This window comes from Panthera pardus, unplaced genomic scaffold, assembly GCF_024362965.1.
Source record: "Panthera pardus isolate Hobbes unplaced genomic scaffold, ASM2436296v1 HiC_scaffold_13, whole genome shotgun sequence".
NCBI lineage: Eukaryota > Metazoa > Chordata > Mammalia > Carnivora > Felidae > Panthera > Panthera pardus.
The window spans coordinates 192,045,037-192,067,802 of record NW_026526688.1 but is presented as its reverse complement, the minus strand read 5'-3'; the positions used below and the strand labels follow the sequence as shown (position 1 = coordinate 192,067,802).

The 22,766-nt window shown below is 43.8% G+C and overlaps 1 protein-coding gene across 11 annotated transcripts in view; it reads right to left on the bottom strand.

The window, feature by feature from the left end:
• The window catches only part of LDB2 (LIM domain binding 2), a 382,301-nt gene that overhangs the window by 225,677 nt on the left and 133,858 nt on the right, over positions 1 to 22,766 (bottom strand). For all 11 annotated transcript variants that reach the window (XM_053901663.1, XM_019453639.2, XM_053901664.1 and 8 more), the window contains exon 2: positions 15,369 to 15,471. In XM_053901663.1, the coding sequence (XP_053757638.1) occupies positions 15,369 to 15,471 (103 nt within the window). The remainder of the gene's footprint in view (positions 1 to 15,368; positions 15,472 to 22,766) is intronic.

Here is a 22,766-nt window from a genome sequence, read left to right as displayed (position 1 = left end):
GGATGAGAACTGGGACACCAGGCAGGGAAGACACGGAAAGCACCCAGGGTGGTTCATTCTATCCCCCGTTTAAAAATTCTTGATGGATGTAGGACAACCCTTGTGGTCACTCTAATTGGTCTCTTCTCCCCGGTACGCTTACTTTCCTAGGTTCTGTTCACTCTTTGTAACTTCCTCAGGGAGGTTTAGCTTGGCCTGCCTTCTACAGCCACTTCTGTGGAGACCAGTTTAAGCCTCCAATTTGCTCTCATGGCATCCCGTATATTTTGGTCACAGCACTTATCACAATTGAAATCAAAGACGAATGAATGTATCTTCATTTTATTGGCTCTCTGTCCCTCAAGAATCTAAAGTCTAAATCATATAGAATTATCTAGATACCAGAGTCTAGATTATAAACCTCATGAGAGCAGGGACCATGGCTGTCTCGTTTACTGTATCTTCAGAGGAAAAGCAGACAGGAGGGCCCAGAAGAACACAGTGCGTATTTATCGAACAGACACACGAATGAGTAAGCGTGTTATTTCTTACGCAGCGTGGTTTGGGATTCTTTAACCTACAGCGGGCTCCAGTTGGTTTAATGTGTAGGTTTACAGAATTGAACTTATGCTTGCAGACTTGCCCATCCTGCTTCTAGACACAGGGGACAGGCCTCCAGAGAATGGCATTTTATGAACAGTAGATGCCTCAGAATTTAGAATTCTCTGTCGGAAAGGGTGGAGAAGAAGTAACTGTTCCCAGGCCCTGAAGGGCGGTGACCCCAGAGAGAGGATGAGGAGCCCGTAAACAAAGGACACACGGTCAGCCCATCCTCCCTCATGGACCAGTCAGTACAATAAAAAGTAAAGGACACTCATGGAATCTGACAGCCCTCCTCCAATTTTCTACAGGTTTCGTGTACTCAAAACCCAACAGCCTCTTGAAAACCATGGAGAAGTTCCTTGAAGCCAAAGCAGACCATAAATCATTTCCGCAAACTGCCTCCTTTGCCTCCCTCGGAATGTGCTTCTTTCACTTATTCCCTCCTCACTGACACCGCTCACCATGACCTCTGCCCCAATTCTACCCACTGTCTCCTCCAGGCCTAGCAGCCCCCACCCCCCTGCCAACAAGAAATAGCTTCTCTTCGTGGGCTTGACGGGGCAGTTGACACTTGTTTGATGAACTTGTGAGGAAGCCTTGCATCATAGCTATGTACTCGTCTTATACGCCTGGTGGGCAGAATGCCAGGATGGTCCCCAAGATTCCCGCTCCCTGGTGTACGTACCCTGCAAAATCGCCTCCCCTCGAGTGTAAGACCTGAGACTATAATGTTATATCACTCCGAGATATGTTACATTAAATGGTAGAGGGACTGTGCAGATGTAAATAAAGTCCCGAAACGGAGGAGTCTGTGTTCATCCAAGGGGAGATTGCTGTCATGGTGGGCCTGACCTAATCGGGCGAGTGGAATGGCAGAGAGAGTTGAAGAGAGAGAGAATTCTGTCGGTCCTGCAAGAACAAGCTGCCACGTTGTGCAGGGGACCATGTGCCAGGAAAGAGTGGGAGGCTCCTAGAAGCTGAAAACATTCTCTAGTTAACAGCAAACAAGAAGGTGGGAACTTCTGTCCTACAATGGCAAGAAACTGAATTTCGCCAGCAACCCTGAGCCATTGTCCCAGCTGAAACCTTGATTTCAACTCCGTGAGACCCTGGACAGAGGATCCAGCTAACCCGTGCCCGGACTCCTGACCCACAGAAAATGTGAAATAATAAATGTGTCTTGTTTTCAGCTGCTACATTTGTGATAATTTGATATACTGCAATAGCCAACTAAAACACCTATCAGATAGGTTGTCTACAATTTTTTGCACATCATTGAATTCAATGAGTTTATTGAACTTTCATATTACAGTTGGCTTTGAGAGATTTCAAAGATGATTCAAAGAAGAAAATTAGGTAATATATGGTCTCTAGAAACCACGTTACTTCAAGACTATATCCACAAAAAAAAAAAAAAAAAAAAGGGAGAGGAGTGTAAAAGTTTTAACTAGTCACTAGGTAGACTCTTGTGTTTTATAAAGAATCGAGAGACATGAATTTGAATCCTGGCTCTATCACTAACCAGCTGGATTCCCTTGAACAAGTCAAAGCCAAGGAAACTTCTTGGTATGTTATCTATGAATAATCATTATAATAGCTACTTCTTGCTGGTAAACTTCCATGTACCGGGGACTGCATACATATTATTTGCAAATAGCATTATATCACTGCCAGATAAGCATTATGTTCATTTTACAGATGAAAACAGTGAGGCTCATAGTGAAGCTCAGAGATCTTAGGTGTAACAATCAAGGTCAGATGGTTATTGCAGGACAAGGTTGATACCTAAAGCTTGTCTATCTCACAGTCTGGGTTATCTGCCTTTAAAACGAGGGGTTACTGTAAAGTCCTCTCTAATCAGACCATCCTGGAAATGCAGACTGAGTGTGCAACTTGCACAGCATAAGGCAAGGAGAGGACGCTCCTCCCCCGCACCTCAGAAGGGAGTCACATGTGAGTTCCTGGCACTCCAAATATGGCCAGGCTGAGACAATGACAGAGACCCAGAGCCCAGGCAGGGAAACGGCACGGATTTAAGAACTCGTTTACTTAGAACAGTGGAAAAGGAAGTCAAGCGTGAACTTCTGAGCTTCAAAGATATTCTCAGGGCCCATTTGGGAATAAGCATAAATCTTCAAATTTATCCAAAGTTTAGCAAATTCACAATGACAAATGTAACAGTTCCCCTAAATTGAAGTTCATCTCTTGGCAGTTTCGAAGGCTTGGAGAAAATGCCAGCAACAAGGACTTGGAAGGAAATAAATCTTTAGATTCCCTGAAAACATAGATAGTTATTATGGAAGACATATGGAGGATCCCATACTGCGTTGAAAAAGAAAATTTATAAATGTCAGCTTCGTAGCAGCAATGTTGGAGGGATTTAAGCAATCCACACTTAACTATGATGAGAAAAATATGCTAGGGGTATGCATTTGCCATTAAGAACTAATTATTCTTAACCTGTGCTGTTTCTGGGAGAAGCGGATGAGGAAAGAAGGAGAGAAGGCTCCAGAATCCAGAGCAAGAAATTAGATTATTTTTTTTCATCCAACAGATGACATTTAAAGATTCTCTCCTGTTTAAAAAAGGTGCTGAGAAGCAAGATAAGGTCCACAACACGGGCCTCTATGGCAGGAGAGTCGAGCTCTGAGACTCAAGGGGCCTCACTTTCTTCACCTCTGCGGTACAAATGGTCAATCCAACACCTGCTTCTGGGCACGTAGTAAGGATGGGACGAGACACTGCCATGCAGTCCTGCTTAGCCACTATTTACCACGGACCTCCTCTCTGTCCCCTGGAGCAGCAGGCACAGAGGCTACGGAGACGAGTAGCCTCCACGGGCTTACAGATGGTCCTGATCTATGACAGAATTTTATAAACTGCAAAGCATTATCAGAACGCTGGTCATTTGAACTCATTCACCAGCCCAGGAGATTACCACTGGACACATTTGAAAAATGCCAACACAAGAATCCACTAAGTATCTGCTCATTTTTCTTTCAAATGATAATACCATAGCAAGAACTACTTATTTTGGACTAAAAATTGGAATCTGTGTCTCTTTTTCAACAAAACCATAGCTAATATTAGAGGGTCTTGTGTTTGTTTTTTGGTTTTTTTTTTTTAATTTCCTTTCCAAAAAGAAGTAATAAATAAAATGTCAATTCAAAACCGGGGAAAGTAGGAGGAGAAAAGGTATCATATGCACTCCCTGTGTCCCTGAGGGTCGGTCATCTTTCCTCCTCTTCCCGAAGGCTCTGAATGCAGATGGTGCCAATTAGTGCCCTGGTTACAGCAAAGCTCAGAGCTAAGAATGGGAAGAACACAGTGGAAATGCCAACTGTCAAGCGATGCAAAGAGACCTCAGAAAGATACTACAAATATCTCACGAGAAATACACTACTTTTGAGAACTTCCATAACGAATGCCGATGAAGCAATGTTGCAAATGAGCCTGGGTTTAATAAATCTTTTAATATTTCCACAGCTGGGCCGGCTTGCACAGGGCCGGCGGACCATTTTCTTCAATAAGGCATGGTGCTGGTCTATTAGTTTATCAAGGCAATTATCAAGTGAAAAACAGTGGCCTCGCTGCCGTGAACCTGAATAGTAACTCTCATAATTACTGATTTGGGGGCCCATCTTTAAAAAAAAAAAAGATAGATCTCTAAGTACTAAAGCATTTTATAGGAAATACATTTGGGTACAGTGTCTAGAAGCATGAAGAACGATTAAGGGTATACTTCGCAGTTTGTTTACATAATCAGTCAGACACCAGGTACCATTTCTCTTATGGTTCTATTGAAGAGAAACAAATAAGCAAAGGAACATTGCTATTTTATGCAGTCAACCTTAGAAAAGTTGACCGTTACTATTTTTTTTTTCAACATAAAAGTTGGACTTTCTTAAATACATCCACCAAAACGTGAATAAACGTAGCTGGTGTCATCAAACGCGGGTCCTACTTCACACGTATCACATGACAAACGTTTCCAGAGGAAATTTCATGTGGATTTTAACATCTCTCAGGTAGCTAACTTCCACGTTCGAACTATTTTCAAAGCTGGCCTTAATTCCGAGACACAACACGCGAACAGTTGTTCTTTCACTGAGAATCATCAGAAGGGACAGAGAGGAGCGGCACAGAGATACCATGCGCAACTGTGAGGCAGTACCCTCCCCAACACAACTGACTAGGCTCTCCTTCTGATAAGATTCTGGAAGAATGCTTTGTTTTTTCATTGCTGTCAAGGTAACTAACCCAACCTGGCAGAGCAAATAATGTATTTTTCAAAGTAAAACGAAGATGAACGATCAACGCGTAAGTAAGATTATGCAAAGGCAGGATGAAGACACACGTACTTTTAGAAAAGTTTGTAACAATAACGTAAGGCTCTGTTTACTCCAGATAAGATGGAGAACTCGTCTCATAAAAAAGGAGTAGCTTTATTGCCACGCTCCCAAGTGACCTTACTTCCTCCTTCTACAGATCTTCAAAATGATTATGAGCCTCAATTGTTGTCGGTTTGAAGTCTTCCTGACTTATTGAAAAGCCAAAGATACATGTTGCACCAGGGAAGCTATCATCAGAGAGTAGATTAAAGACAACACCAATTGGGAAAGGATCAACTTCATGAAAATAAACAAGTACATCATGATAGTTGAGTGAAGCTCATTCTCTCAGAATGAATAATAAAAGCAAACTACATGAAGGCACCAGGTTCTATAAGCTCCTGATTTCAGATATTCCAACATGACTACCTTGATTAAACAATAAATAATGAAACACACCATAATAGGTGATCTAAAAATCATGGACCCTCTACATTCTTAATGAAATCCACCTGAACGTTGCTTAACACAGTTGTAGAAGAATGCTAATTTATCCCGACTGTAACAAATCCTCTATTTGACTTCATTTGCATAAATAAGGTGCATCCACAACCTGAAAACACAGCAAAATGTGACGATTAAGCTATACACTGACTAGGGGGGAAGATGCTTAAATAAGCTCACCCCACTGAACAAGAACGTCACAAGCCAGAGTCATACAAAGGAAATACTGCACACATCCCAGCTTAACACTGGGTTTTCAAAATGCTTTATGTTAAAAATATACCAATATCGCATTTGGATATAGAGTCTAAAAATAGAGTGGTGACCCTTATTAAGAACAAGTTCACAATCAAAAGCAGAAGGCATGTATTTAAAAAGATCTGGCTAAAACCTAACAGTCAAGTCCTACAAACAATAGTTCACTAAACCTTTAGCTCCTCCAAGGCAAGCGATGTTGCTCATTCGTCTTCTTATTGCCAGGGCACAGAAAGATGACACATGGAAAGTCCTCGAGAAATGTTCAATGGATAAATAAGTGTTTCAACTGAAATTCTGTCCATTAAGATTCACTCAATGAGACTCATGCACCTAGTTAACCATTGCTAAGGGATTACTTATTCTATGAAATTTGGTGGTACCATCAGACTTAACAGATTAGCAGACGAACCAAGTAGTGAAATTACCAACCCATAGCCCAAAGCATTAAAGGAAAAAAAAAATCAATCCTGGTGTTGTAGGTTGGGTAGATGTGAATCTCAAGTCCTTATTCTGCTTGTGGCTAAATTTCCAAATTGCTCTTTGACATTTTTGTTTCTCCATCACACAAAATGAGTTGCTATAACTTGAGATTGTGATGGTATAAACGTATTAAACCAGGGGGAAATCATATGTGCAATAATGTGTCTGTGGTCTAAATAATCAGACCCCTTGAGTAATATTTGTACTATTGACCAGAGCTGCATTATTCACTCAATCCATTCTGAAAGCCTCATATTTGCAAGGTATTGTGGCATGATGGTTTCCGTCACAGCTGTAAGAAACAAAGGGTTTTAGGAGTTTAGAAAGAAGTCTTTGCCAGCCTGAGTCTTTTTTCCACTAAAAGCATATTTGATCACTCACTTCTCAATGCCCCATGGTACTTTGCTCTGCCTACTCCTCCAGTGTTGATGTTATTGCATTAGAGTTCATTGTTTATGTGTCTGACTCCCTCGTTAAACTATAAGCTCTTTTAACACAGGCGATTCTCACACTCATGCATGTATGCCCAGCATCTGCACAAATGCTGGCAAAGTCAACTGTGGAATGCCTGCAAGGTGGACTTTGGATTTAAATTTAGGCAGGCTTCACCCTGCACTCCCACCCTCTATTGAGGTGTTTTATTCTTTAGGTGGGGCTGGTGAGTGAGTACATTTGCTGAAAATAAACAGAGGCAAGACCACTGTGAATAACAGGAACAGGTAAATCTCTTAGAGTTTTTTTTTTCTTTTTTCATATGCTGAGTCATGCTCACATTGCTTTGGAGCTGCTCTGGAATTATCAAGATTTCATATCTAAGAATAAACTGGGATACTTGAAGGATCAAGTATGGCTCCCAGATTTAAGAAAGAAAAACACAGGATACCTAGTGAATTTTGAATTTTGGATAAACAACAAATAATTATGTAGCATAAATATGTCCCAAGCATTACGTTTGTGTACTTACATTTTATCTAGCAACACTGTCTTTAAGATGATGAGTAAATTGGAGGTAAAGAGGATTTGGTGAGATGTTTCTCGATAATTTTTTGTTATGTGGCATATTTATTTTCTTTAGCCCCCAGACAATAAATAACACTAGCACCTCCTGCCATTGTGATAACAAAAAACATGGCCACATTTATCCCTCTAGATCGTATTGCCATCTTGGTCTGAGAGCCATAGGAAGGACATGGGAATAGGAATGTATCCATGAAACCAAGAATCAGGAAATGCATGTGCCAGGATCCCATAGATATCTTAGTCACACAGAGTCTCAAAAACAACACATAATGTCCATTTCCTAGTTAGTACCTCATTCAGACCTCCCAACTAAGTTCTTAAGGGCAGTCAGAGGCCTAACATCCTCAAGTCTGTGTATTTGATAGTGAATTTTAACCCTATGAAGAAAGATCCAACAATTATCCCAGGTTTCTTAACAGTTTGATATATAAAATTAAAAGTCACCAAATCCTAAAGATCAATTATAAATGCAATGATATTATACCTTTAACTTGTATAGCACTTGGAATTTATTCAAAACACTTTTCGGTCCATTAGCTCACGTGCCCATTAGTATGGTACTTATTTATTGGTGAAGAGAGAGAATGTAATGTCTGCTCAATCTATTGTTACCGCCTATTTGCAACTGTTGATATCATCAATTTGGAACCACAAACGGGAAGGTATTTAGTCTCTTTTTCTCCCTTTCAGAAGTCTGTCTGTTCATCTATCAGTTGTGAGCTTTCTCTTAAGTCTTTTTTGTAGCTAGTCATAGATTTTGTATTAATGTCCCAAGAATATTTTCTTTTTGAGCTACTAGCTGATTGTATTAACTTAAGGTAAGAGTTTTAAATAGAATGAAATCAAAAGTAAATGGAAAAAATTCGTGATGAACTGTCCTCCTTTCAAAAATTGACTGTCTCTTTATGACAATGTCTGGCAAATAGCAAACACTTGTTGAGTTCTGAATGAATGAATCAAGGAATGAGTGCAGGAGCAAATGAATTTCAAATGAAAGGCTGCTTTCATCCTAACTTAATTTACTCCAAATCGTGCCAGCTTAATGAAGACTGCTATTTAAAAGGGCTACATGCTAAAATCATAACTTCAGAGGCTAGAGTCATCCAGAAACCATTTAGTGCAGCTCCATGCAAAGGAAAGCATTTTTCAGAGTCTTCTGAGACAAAGACATCTACATCCGTATGAAACAAAAATGCCAGAGCCATCCAGTAACTTACCATCAAGGCTTACTCTGAGTGGGTGCATTCTTTTCCGTAAGATACAGGGTGGTTTTTATGTTTTTTTTAAGTTTATTTATGTATTTTGCGAGACAGCACAAGTGGAAGAGGGGCAGAGAGTCAGAGAGACAGAGAGAGAATCCCAAGTAGGGTTCCATGCTTTGTGGAGCCCGACACAGGGCTCTATCTCACAACCACGAGATCATGACCTGAGCCAAAATCAAGAGTCAGACGCTCAACTAACTGAGCCACCCAGGTGCCCAAGCGTTCAACACTCCCTTGCTCCCTGAGCAGAACAGAGGATGGAAATCTCACCCTTCACTGGACAGGTCACACTTGTAATAACTTAGGACTTGTTTATTTAAGTCATCATCTTCCATTCAGTTTTTCTCCCAATTGGTCTTTAAATTCTTAAGGTTTCCATATAGAAAGAAGACGGGTCTGATCTGCCCAAATCCCAAGTTTTCCCTGCTATGTGCCAAATGACTGAATGAGTAATGGGAATTATCCTCTATTTTTCATTCCGTTTATTTATTCATACAATAAATATTTATCGTATGCTCTCCATGGGCAGCACTAAGCTAAAGTTACATGCTATTTAATCTTACTTAATGTCCACAAGTATTCTCTGATGTTGGCATTATTATTATCTTAATGCTGCATGTGAAAAAACGGAGGTGAAGATAGTTTATGCAACATGCCGAACATCCTGTCACATGCCTATATCACACAGCTGTAGGGGAACAAAGACTCAAAATGAATCTGCATGTATCCAAAGTCCATGATTTTGATCTCTACCACCATAATTTTTTTTTAAATAAGGAGTTTTCAGGGGTGCCTGGATGGCTCAATCAGTTAAACGTCTGATGTGAGTTCAGGTCATGATCTCACAGTTCATGAGTTCGAGCCCCATGTCAGGCTCTGCACTGACAACACGAAGCCTGCTTTGGATTCTCTCTCTCCCTCTCTCTCTCTCTCTGCCCCTTCCCCACTCGTACTCTCTCCATTTGTCAAAAATAAATAAGTAAACTTTTTTTTTTTAAAGGAGGAGTTTTCAGAGAAACAAAATTACTTGACTGAGGAAGATCCCAGGGACCAGCTAACAAACGTCTCTTGAGAAAGCACAGGGTTTTTAAGTCTCAGCTACACAAACCTGTGCCTTCTAGATCTCAGGTGAACTCTATGGAGGTGTTATTCATAGAAAATACACAGGCACAGATTCTCGCCTTGTAAATCCCTTCTCCCCATGTGCTGTAGTGCATGCTCTTTGCAGGTAACTTTTCAAAATGGCCACATCTGTGCCCCAGTAGTTATTAAATGCCGTGTCCAAATGCCTATGCATATATTCGAGGAATGATTTTCTCAGAAATATATTTTTAGTCATTCAATATGATATTGGAGAAAGAGACAGTTGGGGAGAGAGGGGAAATGCTTTCAGAATTCCTGTACAGCAAGCACAATAAAAACACAGCTGGACGAGGTGAACCAATAAAAAGCAGGAGAAAAATAGTAACCAGAGATAGTGAAGCTAGTTGAGCCTCATAGAATTTCCCTACCTTAGGGGGAACACATCCGAATACACAACACATAAAAACACATATTACAAGACAACGCTGAAGAACTTAGTCAATATTGCAATGGTACCAGAGCTTTCGAGAAATGGCAAAAAAAAAAAAAAAAAAAAAAAAGGGATGTGAGAAAGAAAATGTTAAGGAGAAACAGCAAGCGTAGAAATGGCTCCACAGAGAGGCCAACTGGCCAGTCTTCACAATATCAATGGGACTTGATGGCTGAGGAAAACAAGAAAATGATGATATGGAGGATGATATGTCTTAGAACAATTTTCTTTTGTTGTTGTTGAGTGAGATGTGCCCCGAGCAGCCACAGAGAGAAAAACAACAGTCTTTGGCTAACGTGACTGTGTGAACATGTAGTCGTGCCAGAAATCCTTAGTCCAGACAGAATATGGAAGTCAAGATGAAATCACAAGTATATGATAGAAAATTACTGGGCCCCCCAGCCCCAAATTGCGAATAGTAGTTAAGGGATTAATGACAATTTTATCTCAATTGCCTCGGATCTCAATCTAGAGTCAGCAAGGCACACATTAGAATTCAATCAAAAGACGGCTACTTAAGAAACATTTTCAAGGAGCTGGAAATACACATCACTGCATCAAGCCCTCACTGTTCACATGAGGCCACTGATGCTTAGAAAGTGATGTACACCAAACCACACAAGTAGCAAAAGGCAAAGCCACATTTGAGCTCAGGTATCAGACCCAAAGCCCCTGCCTGAACCCTGTTCCTCGCAAAGTAGGCCGATGAGAAGTGCCTTGAAACACGATGGTAACTTAGTAGTTACGTCGCTTTTTTCCCTAATGTCCAAGGCAATGCCAACCTATACCCGGTTTAGCGTCTGGAGTCTTCAGCCCCCAGAGGTACAAAGCCCCACACATTCTCAATCACCCTTGCCCTATTTCTCCCTTCCTGAACATAATCTACATGCCAGAAATAACAGTGAATGTGTGTAGTTGAAAGCTGGGGAGGATATAGTCTTCAATGGGGCATTTCAGTAGAAACTGCCCATCAGTGAGGTCGTGTACCTCCCAGCTGACCTGTGAGTCTCTGCACTTTGAGCCCACTTGAAAAACACCTGCCCAATGGCACGCCTCTTCAAGGCACAGAAGCTACAGTAATGCCAAGGCCGTGCACTGTTATCGATAATAATAGTGCTGGGGCGCCAGGATGGCTCAGTCAGTTAAGCGTCCAACTCTTGATTTCGGCTCATGTCATGATCTCATGATTCGTGAGTTCAAGCCCCATATCGGGCTCTGCGTTGACAGTGTGGACCCTGGCTGCGGTTCTCATTCTCTCTCTCTCTCTCTCTCTGCTCCTCCCACATGTTCTCTCTCTCTCTCTCTCTCTCTCTCTCTCTCTCTCTCTCAAAATAAATAAATAAACTTAAGAAGAAGAATAACGGTCAGTGTTTCAAATGGTCTGAGGCTCTTGGACTATATTATCTCACTTAATTTTCACCCCAAGCCAGTGATGGTAGTCTTACACCTCACAGATGAGGAAATGGAGCTTCTGTCCACCCATCAAAGCATGATATGACAACCAAAAATGTTCACATGGGATCCTCCTGCCCTTTCTGCTACACGGTGCAAACTCCCAGGCTCTCCAATGTCGTGAGAGCCAGGAGCACTTTTTCCTTGCATCTCTCTCCAGCAAAGAGTAAAGTGGCAACAGATGAAGACCATGGCCAGCGTGGACCTGGGCACAGCCTAGGTCTCTGGAGGGGCTTACCATACCGTTACCCAAAGGGTGTTCGTGACGGTCACAGAGGGAGAGAATGGTGCGGGACACAACTCCACGACGTGCTCAAAAAGGGCCGGAGGACTCGAAGTGCTTTCTGGAGGCTCCCCGGGAGGGATCAACCTGAGAGGGATCACTTCTGCACACTTAGGGAAGGGAGACCACACACCCCATGGGATGTAGAATTAGAAAGTAAGTGTGCAGGGGGCTTTGAGAGCCCCAGTCCTCCGCTTCCCTTGCCTCCCCTGTCAACTAAGCCACAGTAATTATTTGTGATTTATGTTCCTGGGAACGAGTGAATTGACAAATCCATTCCTTTCCCTTTAACTATGGGACGGTGTGGAGATAGGAAACGGACAGGGAAGGAAAGGTGCCCTGACTTTGACTTTGGAGTCAAACGGCCTGAGGCCCAGTGACTCACCAGCTGGGGCTCTCTGGACCAAGTTTCCGTTTTTGGAAAAGACGCTTTGCAGCTCTAACAGTCTTTAACTACCGATCTGCTGACAAAGAAGGAATTGCTTGTCCCTGCTCTCTTCCCCACCTGAGATTCCGTGTCATCCAGGGAGAAAACTACCTCTCGGAACTGCCCGCTTCTCCAGCTGCTGAAGAAACACCTCCCTGAACCTTCCACAAGGCAGGGGCAGGGACGCACAGCTCAATTTCACAGTCTGGTAATATTGTCCACCTGGCACCTGTCCACACCAACCTCACCCCCAGCCCCAGTCTTCCAGGAAAACATCAGCAGTCTCCACCTGCCCCAGCCATATCCCACCCTGGCGGGGGGGTGGGGGGGTACGGGGAGGGAGTCCCACCCCCCTCAGGAGAGGAAAGAGCTGAGGACTAGAGTGGTTGAAGGAACATGATCAACACAGAGGAGCTTTCTGAGAGAAAGAGTAATAGATCTCGGAAAGCATAATGATTTCCTGAATTATTATCTCACTAGTTCCCCCCCTCTCACTTCAAGTAGATCAGACCATATCCTATGGCCTATGAGAAAACACCAACGGAGTGCTGTGGATCATGTTCTTCCCATTTTAGAAAGTCCAGTGATCTCGGTCAAAGAATTGTTTGTCCAACATTCTGTTTGGTGTTACGAACTTCCCCCCAAATGTCCATTACTCGTTCAATTATTCGTTCAACAAATACTTACTGAGCACCTATTATGTACAAGTCCCAGTATTAATCTGAGAATTCAGCAATAAACAATATGAAGCTCATGTTCTCAGGGAGATGACATTCTAATAGGATGGCGACAGACACCAAACAAATAAGCAGACACATAGGATTTACTCTAGCTTGGAGATAAGGTATCTTAGAGCCAGAGGGACCCTCTAAACGCATAGAGATGCAAAGAGAGAAGGAATTTTTTTTTCCAGTAAGGGCTAAATAAACCCCATCTGGCATATTTCTTGGTACCCAGGATAAATGTAATTTGGGGCGATTCTTTACATATAGAAACATAATAGTCAAGTCTTGTTTTCTTTCTCAAAAACGCAAGGCTGTCAGCTCCCTGGGAGGCTTCAAGGAAGAGCTGTAACCTCCAGTCCAGGGCCGGCAGGTGTTTTCCCAACCTGGCACGGACCGCCTGGTGCGCACACGGGTTAACGTGGCGTCGCCAGAGCTCAGAGCCCTGCATAAACAGTGCGCGTCAGGCGTTCTAAGCATCCTTCATCTCCCCTGTCTCCCCGTCCTGGGCTGTCAATCAGCTGTCACTTGCCCGCACATCAGCAGCATGTGCACATCACCAGGCTGTCAGCAAAGCAGCTGATGAGACTCCGCTCCAAACTGTCAATCATCTTTGTTTCCCTTCTCTGCTCGGGAAATATTTTGGCTCACGGAAACAAAGGAACCTGGACAACAATGGCTTAGAGTCAGGCGTTCACTCCTGTGCACGGATATCAGTAAGATCTTAAACGGATACTGATCGTGCCTCACCCTCCAATGGTGTCGGGGTGGGATGGCGGGCAAAGGGAAGATCGAGCCCCTGCTGTATTAGTACAGGCTTCAAAACTGTAATTCTAGTTCCCTGAGCAGACTCTGATGGATTCACAAAAAATAAAAAATAAAAAAAAAAAAAGGAAAAAAAAAGGAAAAAGCACAGGAACATAAAACAATGATAACTTGAAGCTATCTGAGCTTATGCCTCAAAAGAAAATAAGAAGGCTCCGAGGATGGACGACTGCATGGCTCGAAATTATTCACCATTGATCAGGCAGGCTTTTGGGGAGAGAGTAATTGTTGGATTGCTGAGTTCATTTATCTCCCGGGACTTCGGAAACAGCAGCTTCTCTGCACCGGACTCTTTTACTCTCCAGGGCGTGAGGCTGCCTAGGGGCACCCACACACAGGAGAGCGAGTTAACTCTTCAAGACCCCACGAGGTGGGCTCACCAGTGCTTATGACAGGAGTCAGTAAGTTGAATGACTCTGAAACAGCCCGCTGTCTGGCAGACCCACAGCCCCCCTCACCCAAAATACTTACTGGAAATGCCCATGCCCTTAAAAGCCCACAGCAAAGAAGTCTAAAGAGATGCTCATGGCAATGAGTTCCAACTGGGCAGCGAGTTCAAGTTGTCCTGCCGTCCCCAGTGTGCCATTGGGCAAAATCACCATGCATATGTTAGCGTAATTAATCAGCCCGTCACAGAATAAGTCCAAATACCATTAAGTTGTCCAAACTCCTCTAAAGTTTAAAAAAAAAAAAAAAACCACTCTAGCAGCCTTGAAATACATATAGCAACAATCAGACCTTTTCATCATGTTTATCATGAGCCTTATTATCTAACAATTGCCCAGTGCTCTGGATTGACTTGTTGAGACATACGGTGGTTGGTTCCATCGTCTCCGTGTTTGTGACATTTGGGATGTCTTATCCTCTGACAGAGCCTTTCATACGTGCAACGCTGATTTCTGAAAACACATCTCTTTCTGATCTAACCAGACGTTAATTGCTTTTGTGCTGATGTATCTTTGCCTCTTGGTCTTATAACACAACTAGCAAATCTGATCTCTGACAAGTTAGCTGAACCTAATCAGGACAGATCAGCTGTTACCCAAGGTGCCACAGGCAGTAATTTGAGGATCTTTACAGAGTTATCACTCTCTGGAAAGACAAGGAACTATAATTCTGTCAACACTAATCCCAAACTGTATGCTCAAAGCCGCTGTGGCCTCCCCTGCCCCTAAGAAAAGATAGCACTTGTCAAATAAATACCAGAGATAATTGATAAGAAGAAATTAGAAGGATGTGGCTGGTACAGTGACTGAAGATTTCTTTTTTTAAAGGAACCTTCAGAAGCAGAACATTGGGTCTCAAGTGCCAGCTGTCAAGGATAAAGGAGGGTCACAGGAAAGAAACGGATGGAAACTCCTCAATCCAGCTCCCACTTATCATTGGGTGATTTGGTTCGTATTTGTCTCGCTCGCTAAACAGGCAGGTGCCCAAACATTGTAAGCCTCGAAGGAAAGCTCTCACAGCCGACTCTGCCTGCCACCCGGCGACAATGCCTTGATCGGAAGCAAGAGCCTCGTCAGGAGCGGAGAGGATACTGTCGGCCTGTCAGCCTTGTGCTATTCTTTGACGACCCCTGTGGTTTTCTTACAGGCGCAAAAAAAAAAAAAAAAAAAAAGGAATATTAGAAAAATAAACTGCTTTCTTACTGTATCGCTTTGGTCCATCTTCCAAACAAAATGAAAGGGTTAAGGTGGCGTCATCTTCAAAAAACTCAGTGGCAAATGCGTCCCACCAGAGGTTGTCGCTATCCTGCAAAGAGACAGATCATTTATTTAACAGGCAAGAACAGAAAATATCTCAAAAGAGGAAAAAGGAAAAAGAAAGAAAAACCCAGTCACCATTCGCTTGTTACTTAGCATATGTGTGTGGGTGTTCTAGAAGGCGGGTGGGCGAGCGTGTGGTCACTCTTCAAATTAATTGCCTCAAATGGGGACCAAATTCCAATTCGATAAATGAGTTAATGCAAACTGGATGAAAATTAATTCTTGAGGATGTGTTTGGGGAGATTTCATAAATGTACTTTGGAACACAATGTGACATTTTTTAACAAAAGGGTTTACATTCCACGTAAAACGCATTCAACTTCTTTTTGTCTCTCCCTGTCTCTCTTTGCTCTTTTAAGAATTTGATTTTACAAACGGAAACCACCATATCACAAGTAGCTTAAGGGGAGTACATTTTTAGAGATAATTAACTCAAAAAGGGGTTGGTGTGACGGGTGGCCCTGCCCTGTGCAAATATGCCCATGAGATACGTGTTTGCCACATGGGTCTATCCAGATGATACAGAGGGATACACAGCGGCAGAAACACCCATCACATGCATGTGGATTGTTCTTGAGAGTTGTTTTAAGATTACGGGCAGTCTTGTTGCCTTGTTATGAACATGATTATTAAAAATAGAGCAGCCCAGCAGAATGCAAACTATCCATGTGAACTGTTTGTCTTGGGTTGAGCCTTTCTCTTGCTCATCCAGAAAACACTTGAACATTGGCCCAGTTGAAGGCAGTTAAAATCGTTGTTAATCGTGATGGGGCAGGGGGCTCCTATAACTGTGAATTAGGCAGAGTGTCGTATTCAAAAGGGGAAATCATACCTGGCCTCGTGCTCTATGTCTTACACCATGTGCCGTAAATACTTTTTTTTTTAATTCATTTTTGAGAGAGACAAAGAGAGCACAAGTGGGGGAGGGGCAGAGAGAGAGACACAGAACCCGAAGCAGGCTCCGGGCTCCGAGCTGTCAGCACAGAGCCCGACGCGGGGCTCAAACCCACGAAGCGTGAGATCATGACCTGAGCCGAGGTCGGACGCTTAACCGACTGAGCCGCCCAGCCACACCCACCCCCCCCCAAAAAATCTGAAGCACAATCTTTTTCCAGAGAATGACTGGTTACTGGCAGACTTTAGGAGGAAATGCTCTGCAGCTGTCTGTCAGATGAGGGAAGGGAGGGAGGGGCTCGCAGCCCCCACTGCTTGGCCGGGGCAGAAACACTGCAAGCCTCTCTCCTTCCCGTTAAGTTGCTCTGCTTATGACAACATTAAGCCGTTGACACTGGCGGGCGTCAGGAATGAGCCTTCAGTCCTGGCAAGAATAATTAAAGGGCCACTGAAGGTTGATGCTGTCTGTCCCTTGTTCCAGAAAAGCCACTGCTCAGGCAAATGAATCTTGGGGTCTCTTTTTTTTTCTGGCTTCCTCCCAATCACCATACCAAAAGCCAACGCTTTTCTTAGTAAAACACAGTAAATATAAAAGCACCCGGGGCAATGCCTGGCTCCACATACGAACTACCACCCCGCCCCCTTTTTTTCCCCCCCAAAACAAATATTTATTGAGCACTTACTACATGCAGGCTCTCAGAGTACACAGCTGATTGAGAGACCGCTCCCTCCCCTCAAAGGGCTCAAACCTACTAGCAGGAGACAGCCAAGTGAGCAACGAGCCTGCTCCCAGGCCCGAGACCACAGCACGAAGACTGCGTGCCGTGGAAGCTCTCAGGGTTTCCAGAAAAATCGGTGGGCTTAGAAGTGGAAGAGGCATCTGGGGAAAGAAACCCTATCTGAGAGCCTGGGCACACTGGTTTATTTTCTTTCAAATTGCTACACAGATGGGAAAAGAATAATAGTCAACATTTATTGAGTGCTTACCACATGCCAAGCATTATTCTAAGTGCTTCATGTGTATTTTCCCTCTCACTCCTTAATACCTCCCTGTTTCTTTTTTTCTTCTTCTCCTTCCTCTCCAGTTCATATCATTTTCTTCTGAGGAGGGGCTGTGCTGTGCTCACTGCTCTATCTCCCAGGCCCCTGAATGGCGTCGAGCCCATGGTGTTACTCAATAGCAGCCGTTCAGGGAATGAATGAAGCTGCTCACATCATGTATCATCCCTACTGTACAACTGCAGGAACCGAAGCACGGGGGGTAAATGGAACTTGCCAGGTACACTCAGCCGATACAGAGTGCAGCTGGGATTCTGACTCAGACCCTCCGACATCCGAGCCCCAGCCTCTGCCTGCCTCCTTTCTCTGGCAGACTTCACCGAGGCAGGGGTTAGGATTTAGAAAGAAGGGAGGGAGAGGGCAAAGGAAGGATTTTGTCTCAGATTGGTTTCTCCGTCCAGCTCCTTGCCTCTCGGTCCTACCCCGGTTGCCAGGACTCACGCCTCGGAGGATGCTCAGCATCCAGCTTAGCTCGGGGCAGTTCGGCAGGTGATAGATACTCTGTCAGGGATGCAACTCGCTCCTGCCAGCAACCCTCATTCCCAGGCTACATCCCTCTTCCCAGCTAAGTGAGCATTCACAATGTATCTCACCTTGAGCGTTCACAATGTATCTCACCTTCCTGAGCCTGCCTCCTAACTTGCACGTTGAGGATAACGATAGCAAGAGCACAGTAACAATTCTCTGGCAGAGCACATGGGTCAAGGGCAACAAAGCAATAATCATCTTGTGGGATGGGTGTGAGGATTAAATACATTTGTGAGTCTAACGTGCCCAGCAGAATGCCCAGGACACGGTGAAGATCAGTAAAATGCTCCTTTCCTGACTCTACCTTACCATCTCTTTTTTTTTTTTAATTTTTTTAAAGTTTATTTATTTTCGAGAGAGAGAGAGAGAGAAGTGTGTGAGCAGTCAGGGGCAGAGAGAAAGGGGGACGCAGAATGCGAAGCAGGCTCCAGGCTCCGAGCTGTCAGCTCAGAGCCCGACGTGGGACTCGAACTTACGAACCAAGAGATCACGACCCGAGCCAAAGTCGGACACTTAACCAACTGAGCCGCCCAGGCGCCCCTGCCTTACCATCCTTAGTATCATTTTTAAGGGGTGAGACATCGCACGTTCTAAAGAACTGCACCCCAAATGTACTTTATAAAGCAGCCTGTTGATAAATCAAGCAGGTTTCCCTAGAATTTCAACTATTTGTAGCCCATTTACCTGGCAGTGGCTCCTGTCTGCAACTCGGAACAGAAATGCATCCACTCTCTTTTGCCCTGGTGATTATTCAAAGGCCCAGTGACTAGATCAGATCCTGCACCTCCATTGCTCCGTAATCTAACTCTGGGTTTCTGGCATTTCTGCCAGGAAATGGAGCAGTGGAAGGGAAAAGCCCAGGGAGAACCAAGGCTGGCCGGAAGTCACTGGGAAAAAGGGAAGGACTCGGGTGAAGTGAGGGGTAGCAAATGCTTAGAAGCAGCCGCACAGGGGCCACGTTGCCTAGACAAGTGAGTGTCGGCGAGAGCCGAGCATAACGATGCAAGAAGTGATGATTCAACCAACTGCAAGGGAACATAAGATGAGTCTGCGTCTCAGGAAGTGTCAGGACAGGTGCGGCAGGGGCAGGTTAGATCAGGGAACCATACACACGAAAAAAATCCTTTGGTTTTGGTGAAGAATCTTAGAAGAACTTCTCAAAACTAAAGATGAAATATGTACTTATCCCAGACACAGAAAAGGTACAAAATACATATATTGGGGGTTGGCAGATAGAATGAATGAATGAATGAATGAATGAATGAAATTCTTTATTGTACTGTCACAAACCCAACTCAAGAAACTCACTCTCCAAAGTTCTCAAGAGATCTTGATTGCTGTGACCCTACTTTGTCTCTTGGCTGATATTTCTAAAATGGCACAATTTTTTTTATATATTTTTAAATTATCATTGTCAACTGCTGCTAAACGGACATATATAACGCTTTTGAATTAGTCCTTAATTATGAGAGGACAGGTGTTTATGTAGGAAAGGGGATAAAAGGAGAGAAGCTTTAACAAAACACTTGCTAAACGTCAAGTATAGGCCAGTCTTGCGTTGAGTGTATGCGAAGGAAGCAGATTATGGAAAGAACACGTGGTGGTGGGGAGGTAGGATGGAGGGGGAGGGGTCTGGGTTAACAGTAGGATCCATAACCCGGTATTTTCTAAGTGCTGTACATGACTTGAACCATCTTGTATTCACAACTGTCCTGATTGCTACCGAGGAGCAGAGCAGGCGGCCTTACAGAAAACAGACATCTTTAACCTCGATGTCACATTGAACTTCATACATGTGAATTCTGCCTCTTATCAGCTGGAGGACCTTAGTCAAGTCACCTGACTTCTCTGCATCTATTTGCTCGTGTGGAAAGTGGGAATAACAATTTCGGTGGACTCTGGGGACTGAAAACGTAACCGTGCAGCACATAGTAGCTTTTCAAGAAATGAAAGCTATTATTATCCATTACTGTTTCATTTGACCCTTAAAATAGTTATAAACACAGAATCTGAATTTCAGAAAAGTCAAACTGAATAAAGATCAGACAGCTACAAAGTGGTAAATCTAAAGTTCACTTGAAAGTCTGCCTAACCCCAGTCCATTTTTTAAAATTGATTTCCTTTTGCAGAGCAGTTTTGGTTCACAGCAAAATTATGACAGACTACACAGATATCTGTTATATCCCCTGCCTCCCCCCAATACAGCCTCCCACATTCTCAATATCCCCCACCAGAGTGGTACATTTGTTACAATTGATGAACTACCAGTCCATGATTTTCCTCAACAAATTCTACTTGAAAAGTGGTTTTTCACCTTAAGTTGAAGACGAAGGCAGCTGGCATTGCCGAGAGGAAATTCTGCCTGAGCAGATCTCTGACTCAGGTGTTTTCAGATGTTGTACCCTTTCCCCCAACTTCATGACGTTCTCCTGGCAATAAACTTCCTCTTTGCACACCTCTTCCTTCCATTTTGCTGCTGACTATCCTTCCTGGCATCCCTTCGGCAATTTGGGGGAAGACATTTGCATAATAATGACGCTAGGGGTCCAGGCTGGCTGAAATGCAGCCACAAAGGCTTCCGAGAAATCAAATAAGAAACCTCTGGCAGAGATCTTACAGTGCCTAGTGGTAAGAGCTCACGGCCACCTCATGCGCTGTGGACAACGATGACAAATCAGTCCCTCCATCATTCAACTTCACGTTGTCAGTCACCTAAAATGACACCAGCCTTGCAAAGGCCGAAGGCGCTCTGCCTGGTCACGGGAAGAACGGTAAGAGGCCAAGGGGATATAAAGAAAGACAGACTGGTTAACATTCTACAGTTGAACCTACAGGTTAGCACCCCCGCCTCTTGACCAGAAACCTAGCGCCTCCGTCTTTGGAGAAATGGAAGAACCACAAAATTCCCAGTTCTCCTTCCAGAGCAGAGAGCATAGCCAAGTTTAGCAAGTTGACCAGTAGGAGGCTGTGTGAGTAAAGTTGCCAAGCTGCTTAGAAGCCAGGATTCCAGAGAGAAGCTCACTAAGTCAGAAGTTTGAAGGGGACGAGGTGTGGCTGACCACCCTGACTTCACGCAGGCGATAATCCCCTCACGTCAGACTAACTTGGAGATTAGCCAAAAAGCGCCTTGAGGTTGACGAGTGAGTCAAGACCAATGTTTTGGGACTTCCAAATAAGGGTTACGGTAAATGGCCTCAAAAGCCAACCAAGGCACAAGGTCTTATTGCTAGGCGGTGGGTTGGGGCACGCACCTCAGTTACTAGCAGTGATAATAGACACGACATTTGGAATATATATGGTAAGAGGCATTCCATCCAGGGGCACCTGAGTGGCTCAGTCGGTTAAGCATCCGACTCTTGATTTTAGCTCAGGTCATGATCTCACAGTTCATGAGTTCGAGCCCTGCCTTGGGCTCTGTGCTGTCCTGCTTGGGATTCTCTGCCTCTCTCTCTCTCTCTCTCTCTCTCTCTCTCTCTCTCTCAAAATAAATAAATAAATTTAAAATTTAAAAAAAAAAAGACATTCTATCCAGGGAAAAGCTATTCTTACCACACTATAAAGGAGCCAGCACTAGTCGTTTTCCTGTGCGAAGCCAATGGACCTCGGGCAACTTACCTTCCTGAACCAAGGGTTCCTGGTTAACAGTGGCCTCCCCCCCCCCCCCCCCCCCCCCCGTCTGTGAATAGGTTGCTCTTTTGGCCCAGAATGTGCAGCAAAGGCCAAGTCCCAGTCTTGGGACTCCTTTTGCACTGAATCTTGTGCTAGGAAACTTCGAAAACGACGCCCCCGTTAAAATGCAAATCAAATTATGATTGAATCACATTCTTATAATTGTGTAGTAAATGGCGTGATACTTAAGGGAGGGACTAGGCATTAAGTATTGTTCATCCTCAGCAGGGCTCCCACCTGTCGATTACCCAATAAAGGAACAGAAGAATGGAATACACACACGAAGACGCCATACCCACACAAATTCTTCCTCTAATTTCGTAGGAATCTTTTGAGAGTGTAAACTCAGTGGCCAGGGAACCAAGATGGCGTCCCAGCTAAGCCCCCTCTCTGTCACACCTCTGTTGTCTCGCTTTCCATCAGCGGATATACCACCTCTGCATGTGAGAGGTTCACATGGAGACAGAAATTTTCAAAATTATCTCACACCCACGTTGCCATTCTACTGTGCCACCTCTTGGGTATTTTTCTTGTCCTTTTCAGCAAGACGTTGGTTAAATGAATATACTTTGCTGACTGTAACTTAAGTGAGGTTTTACCTTATTAATTTTTTTTTAATTTTTTTTTTAACGTTTATTTATTTTTCAGACAGAGAGAGACACAGCATGAACGGCGGAGGGGCAGAGAGAGAGGGAAACACAGAATCGGAAGCAGGCTCCAGGCTCTGAGCCATCAGCCCAGAGCCCGACGCGGGGCTCGAACCCACGGACCGCGAGATCATGACCTGAGCCGAAGTGGGACGCTTAACCGACTGAGCCACCCAGGCGCCCCATTACCTTACTAATTTTTTTAAAAAACAGAGAGTAGAAGATAATGTAAAGACCCATGGGTCCATTATCCAGAATTAACAATTATTAAAATGGTATCTTATTTTCCTCTTTAAGAGGAATTAAAAATTATAAATAAAAATAAATGCCCTGGGTCCCCATATCCTGCTGTTTTTTTTTTTCTCCCCTCCCCCAGGCTCCCATAAACAACTGTCTCCTAGAGTTCAAGTGACTCTTCCTCCCCCATCTTTTATATTCATACACACACATGACTCCATTCATATACAGTCTTATTTTATGGTTT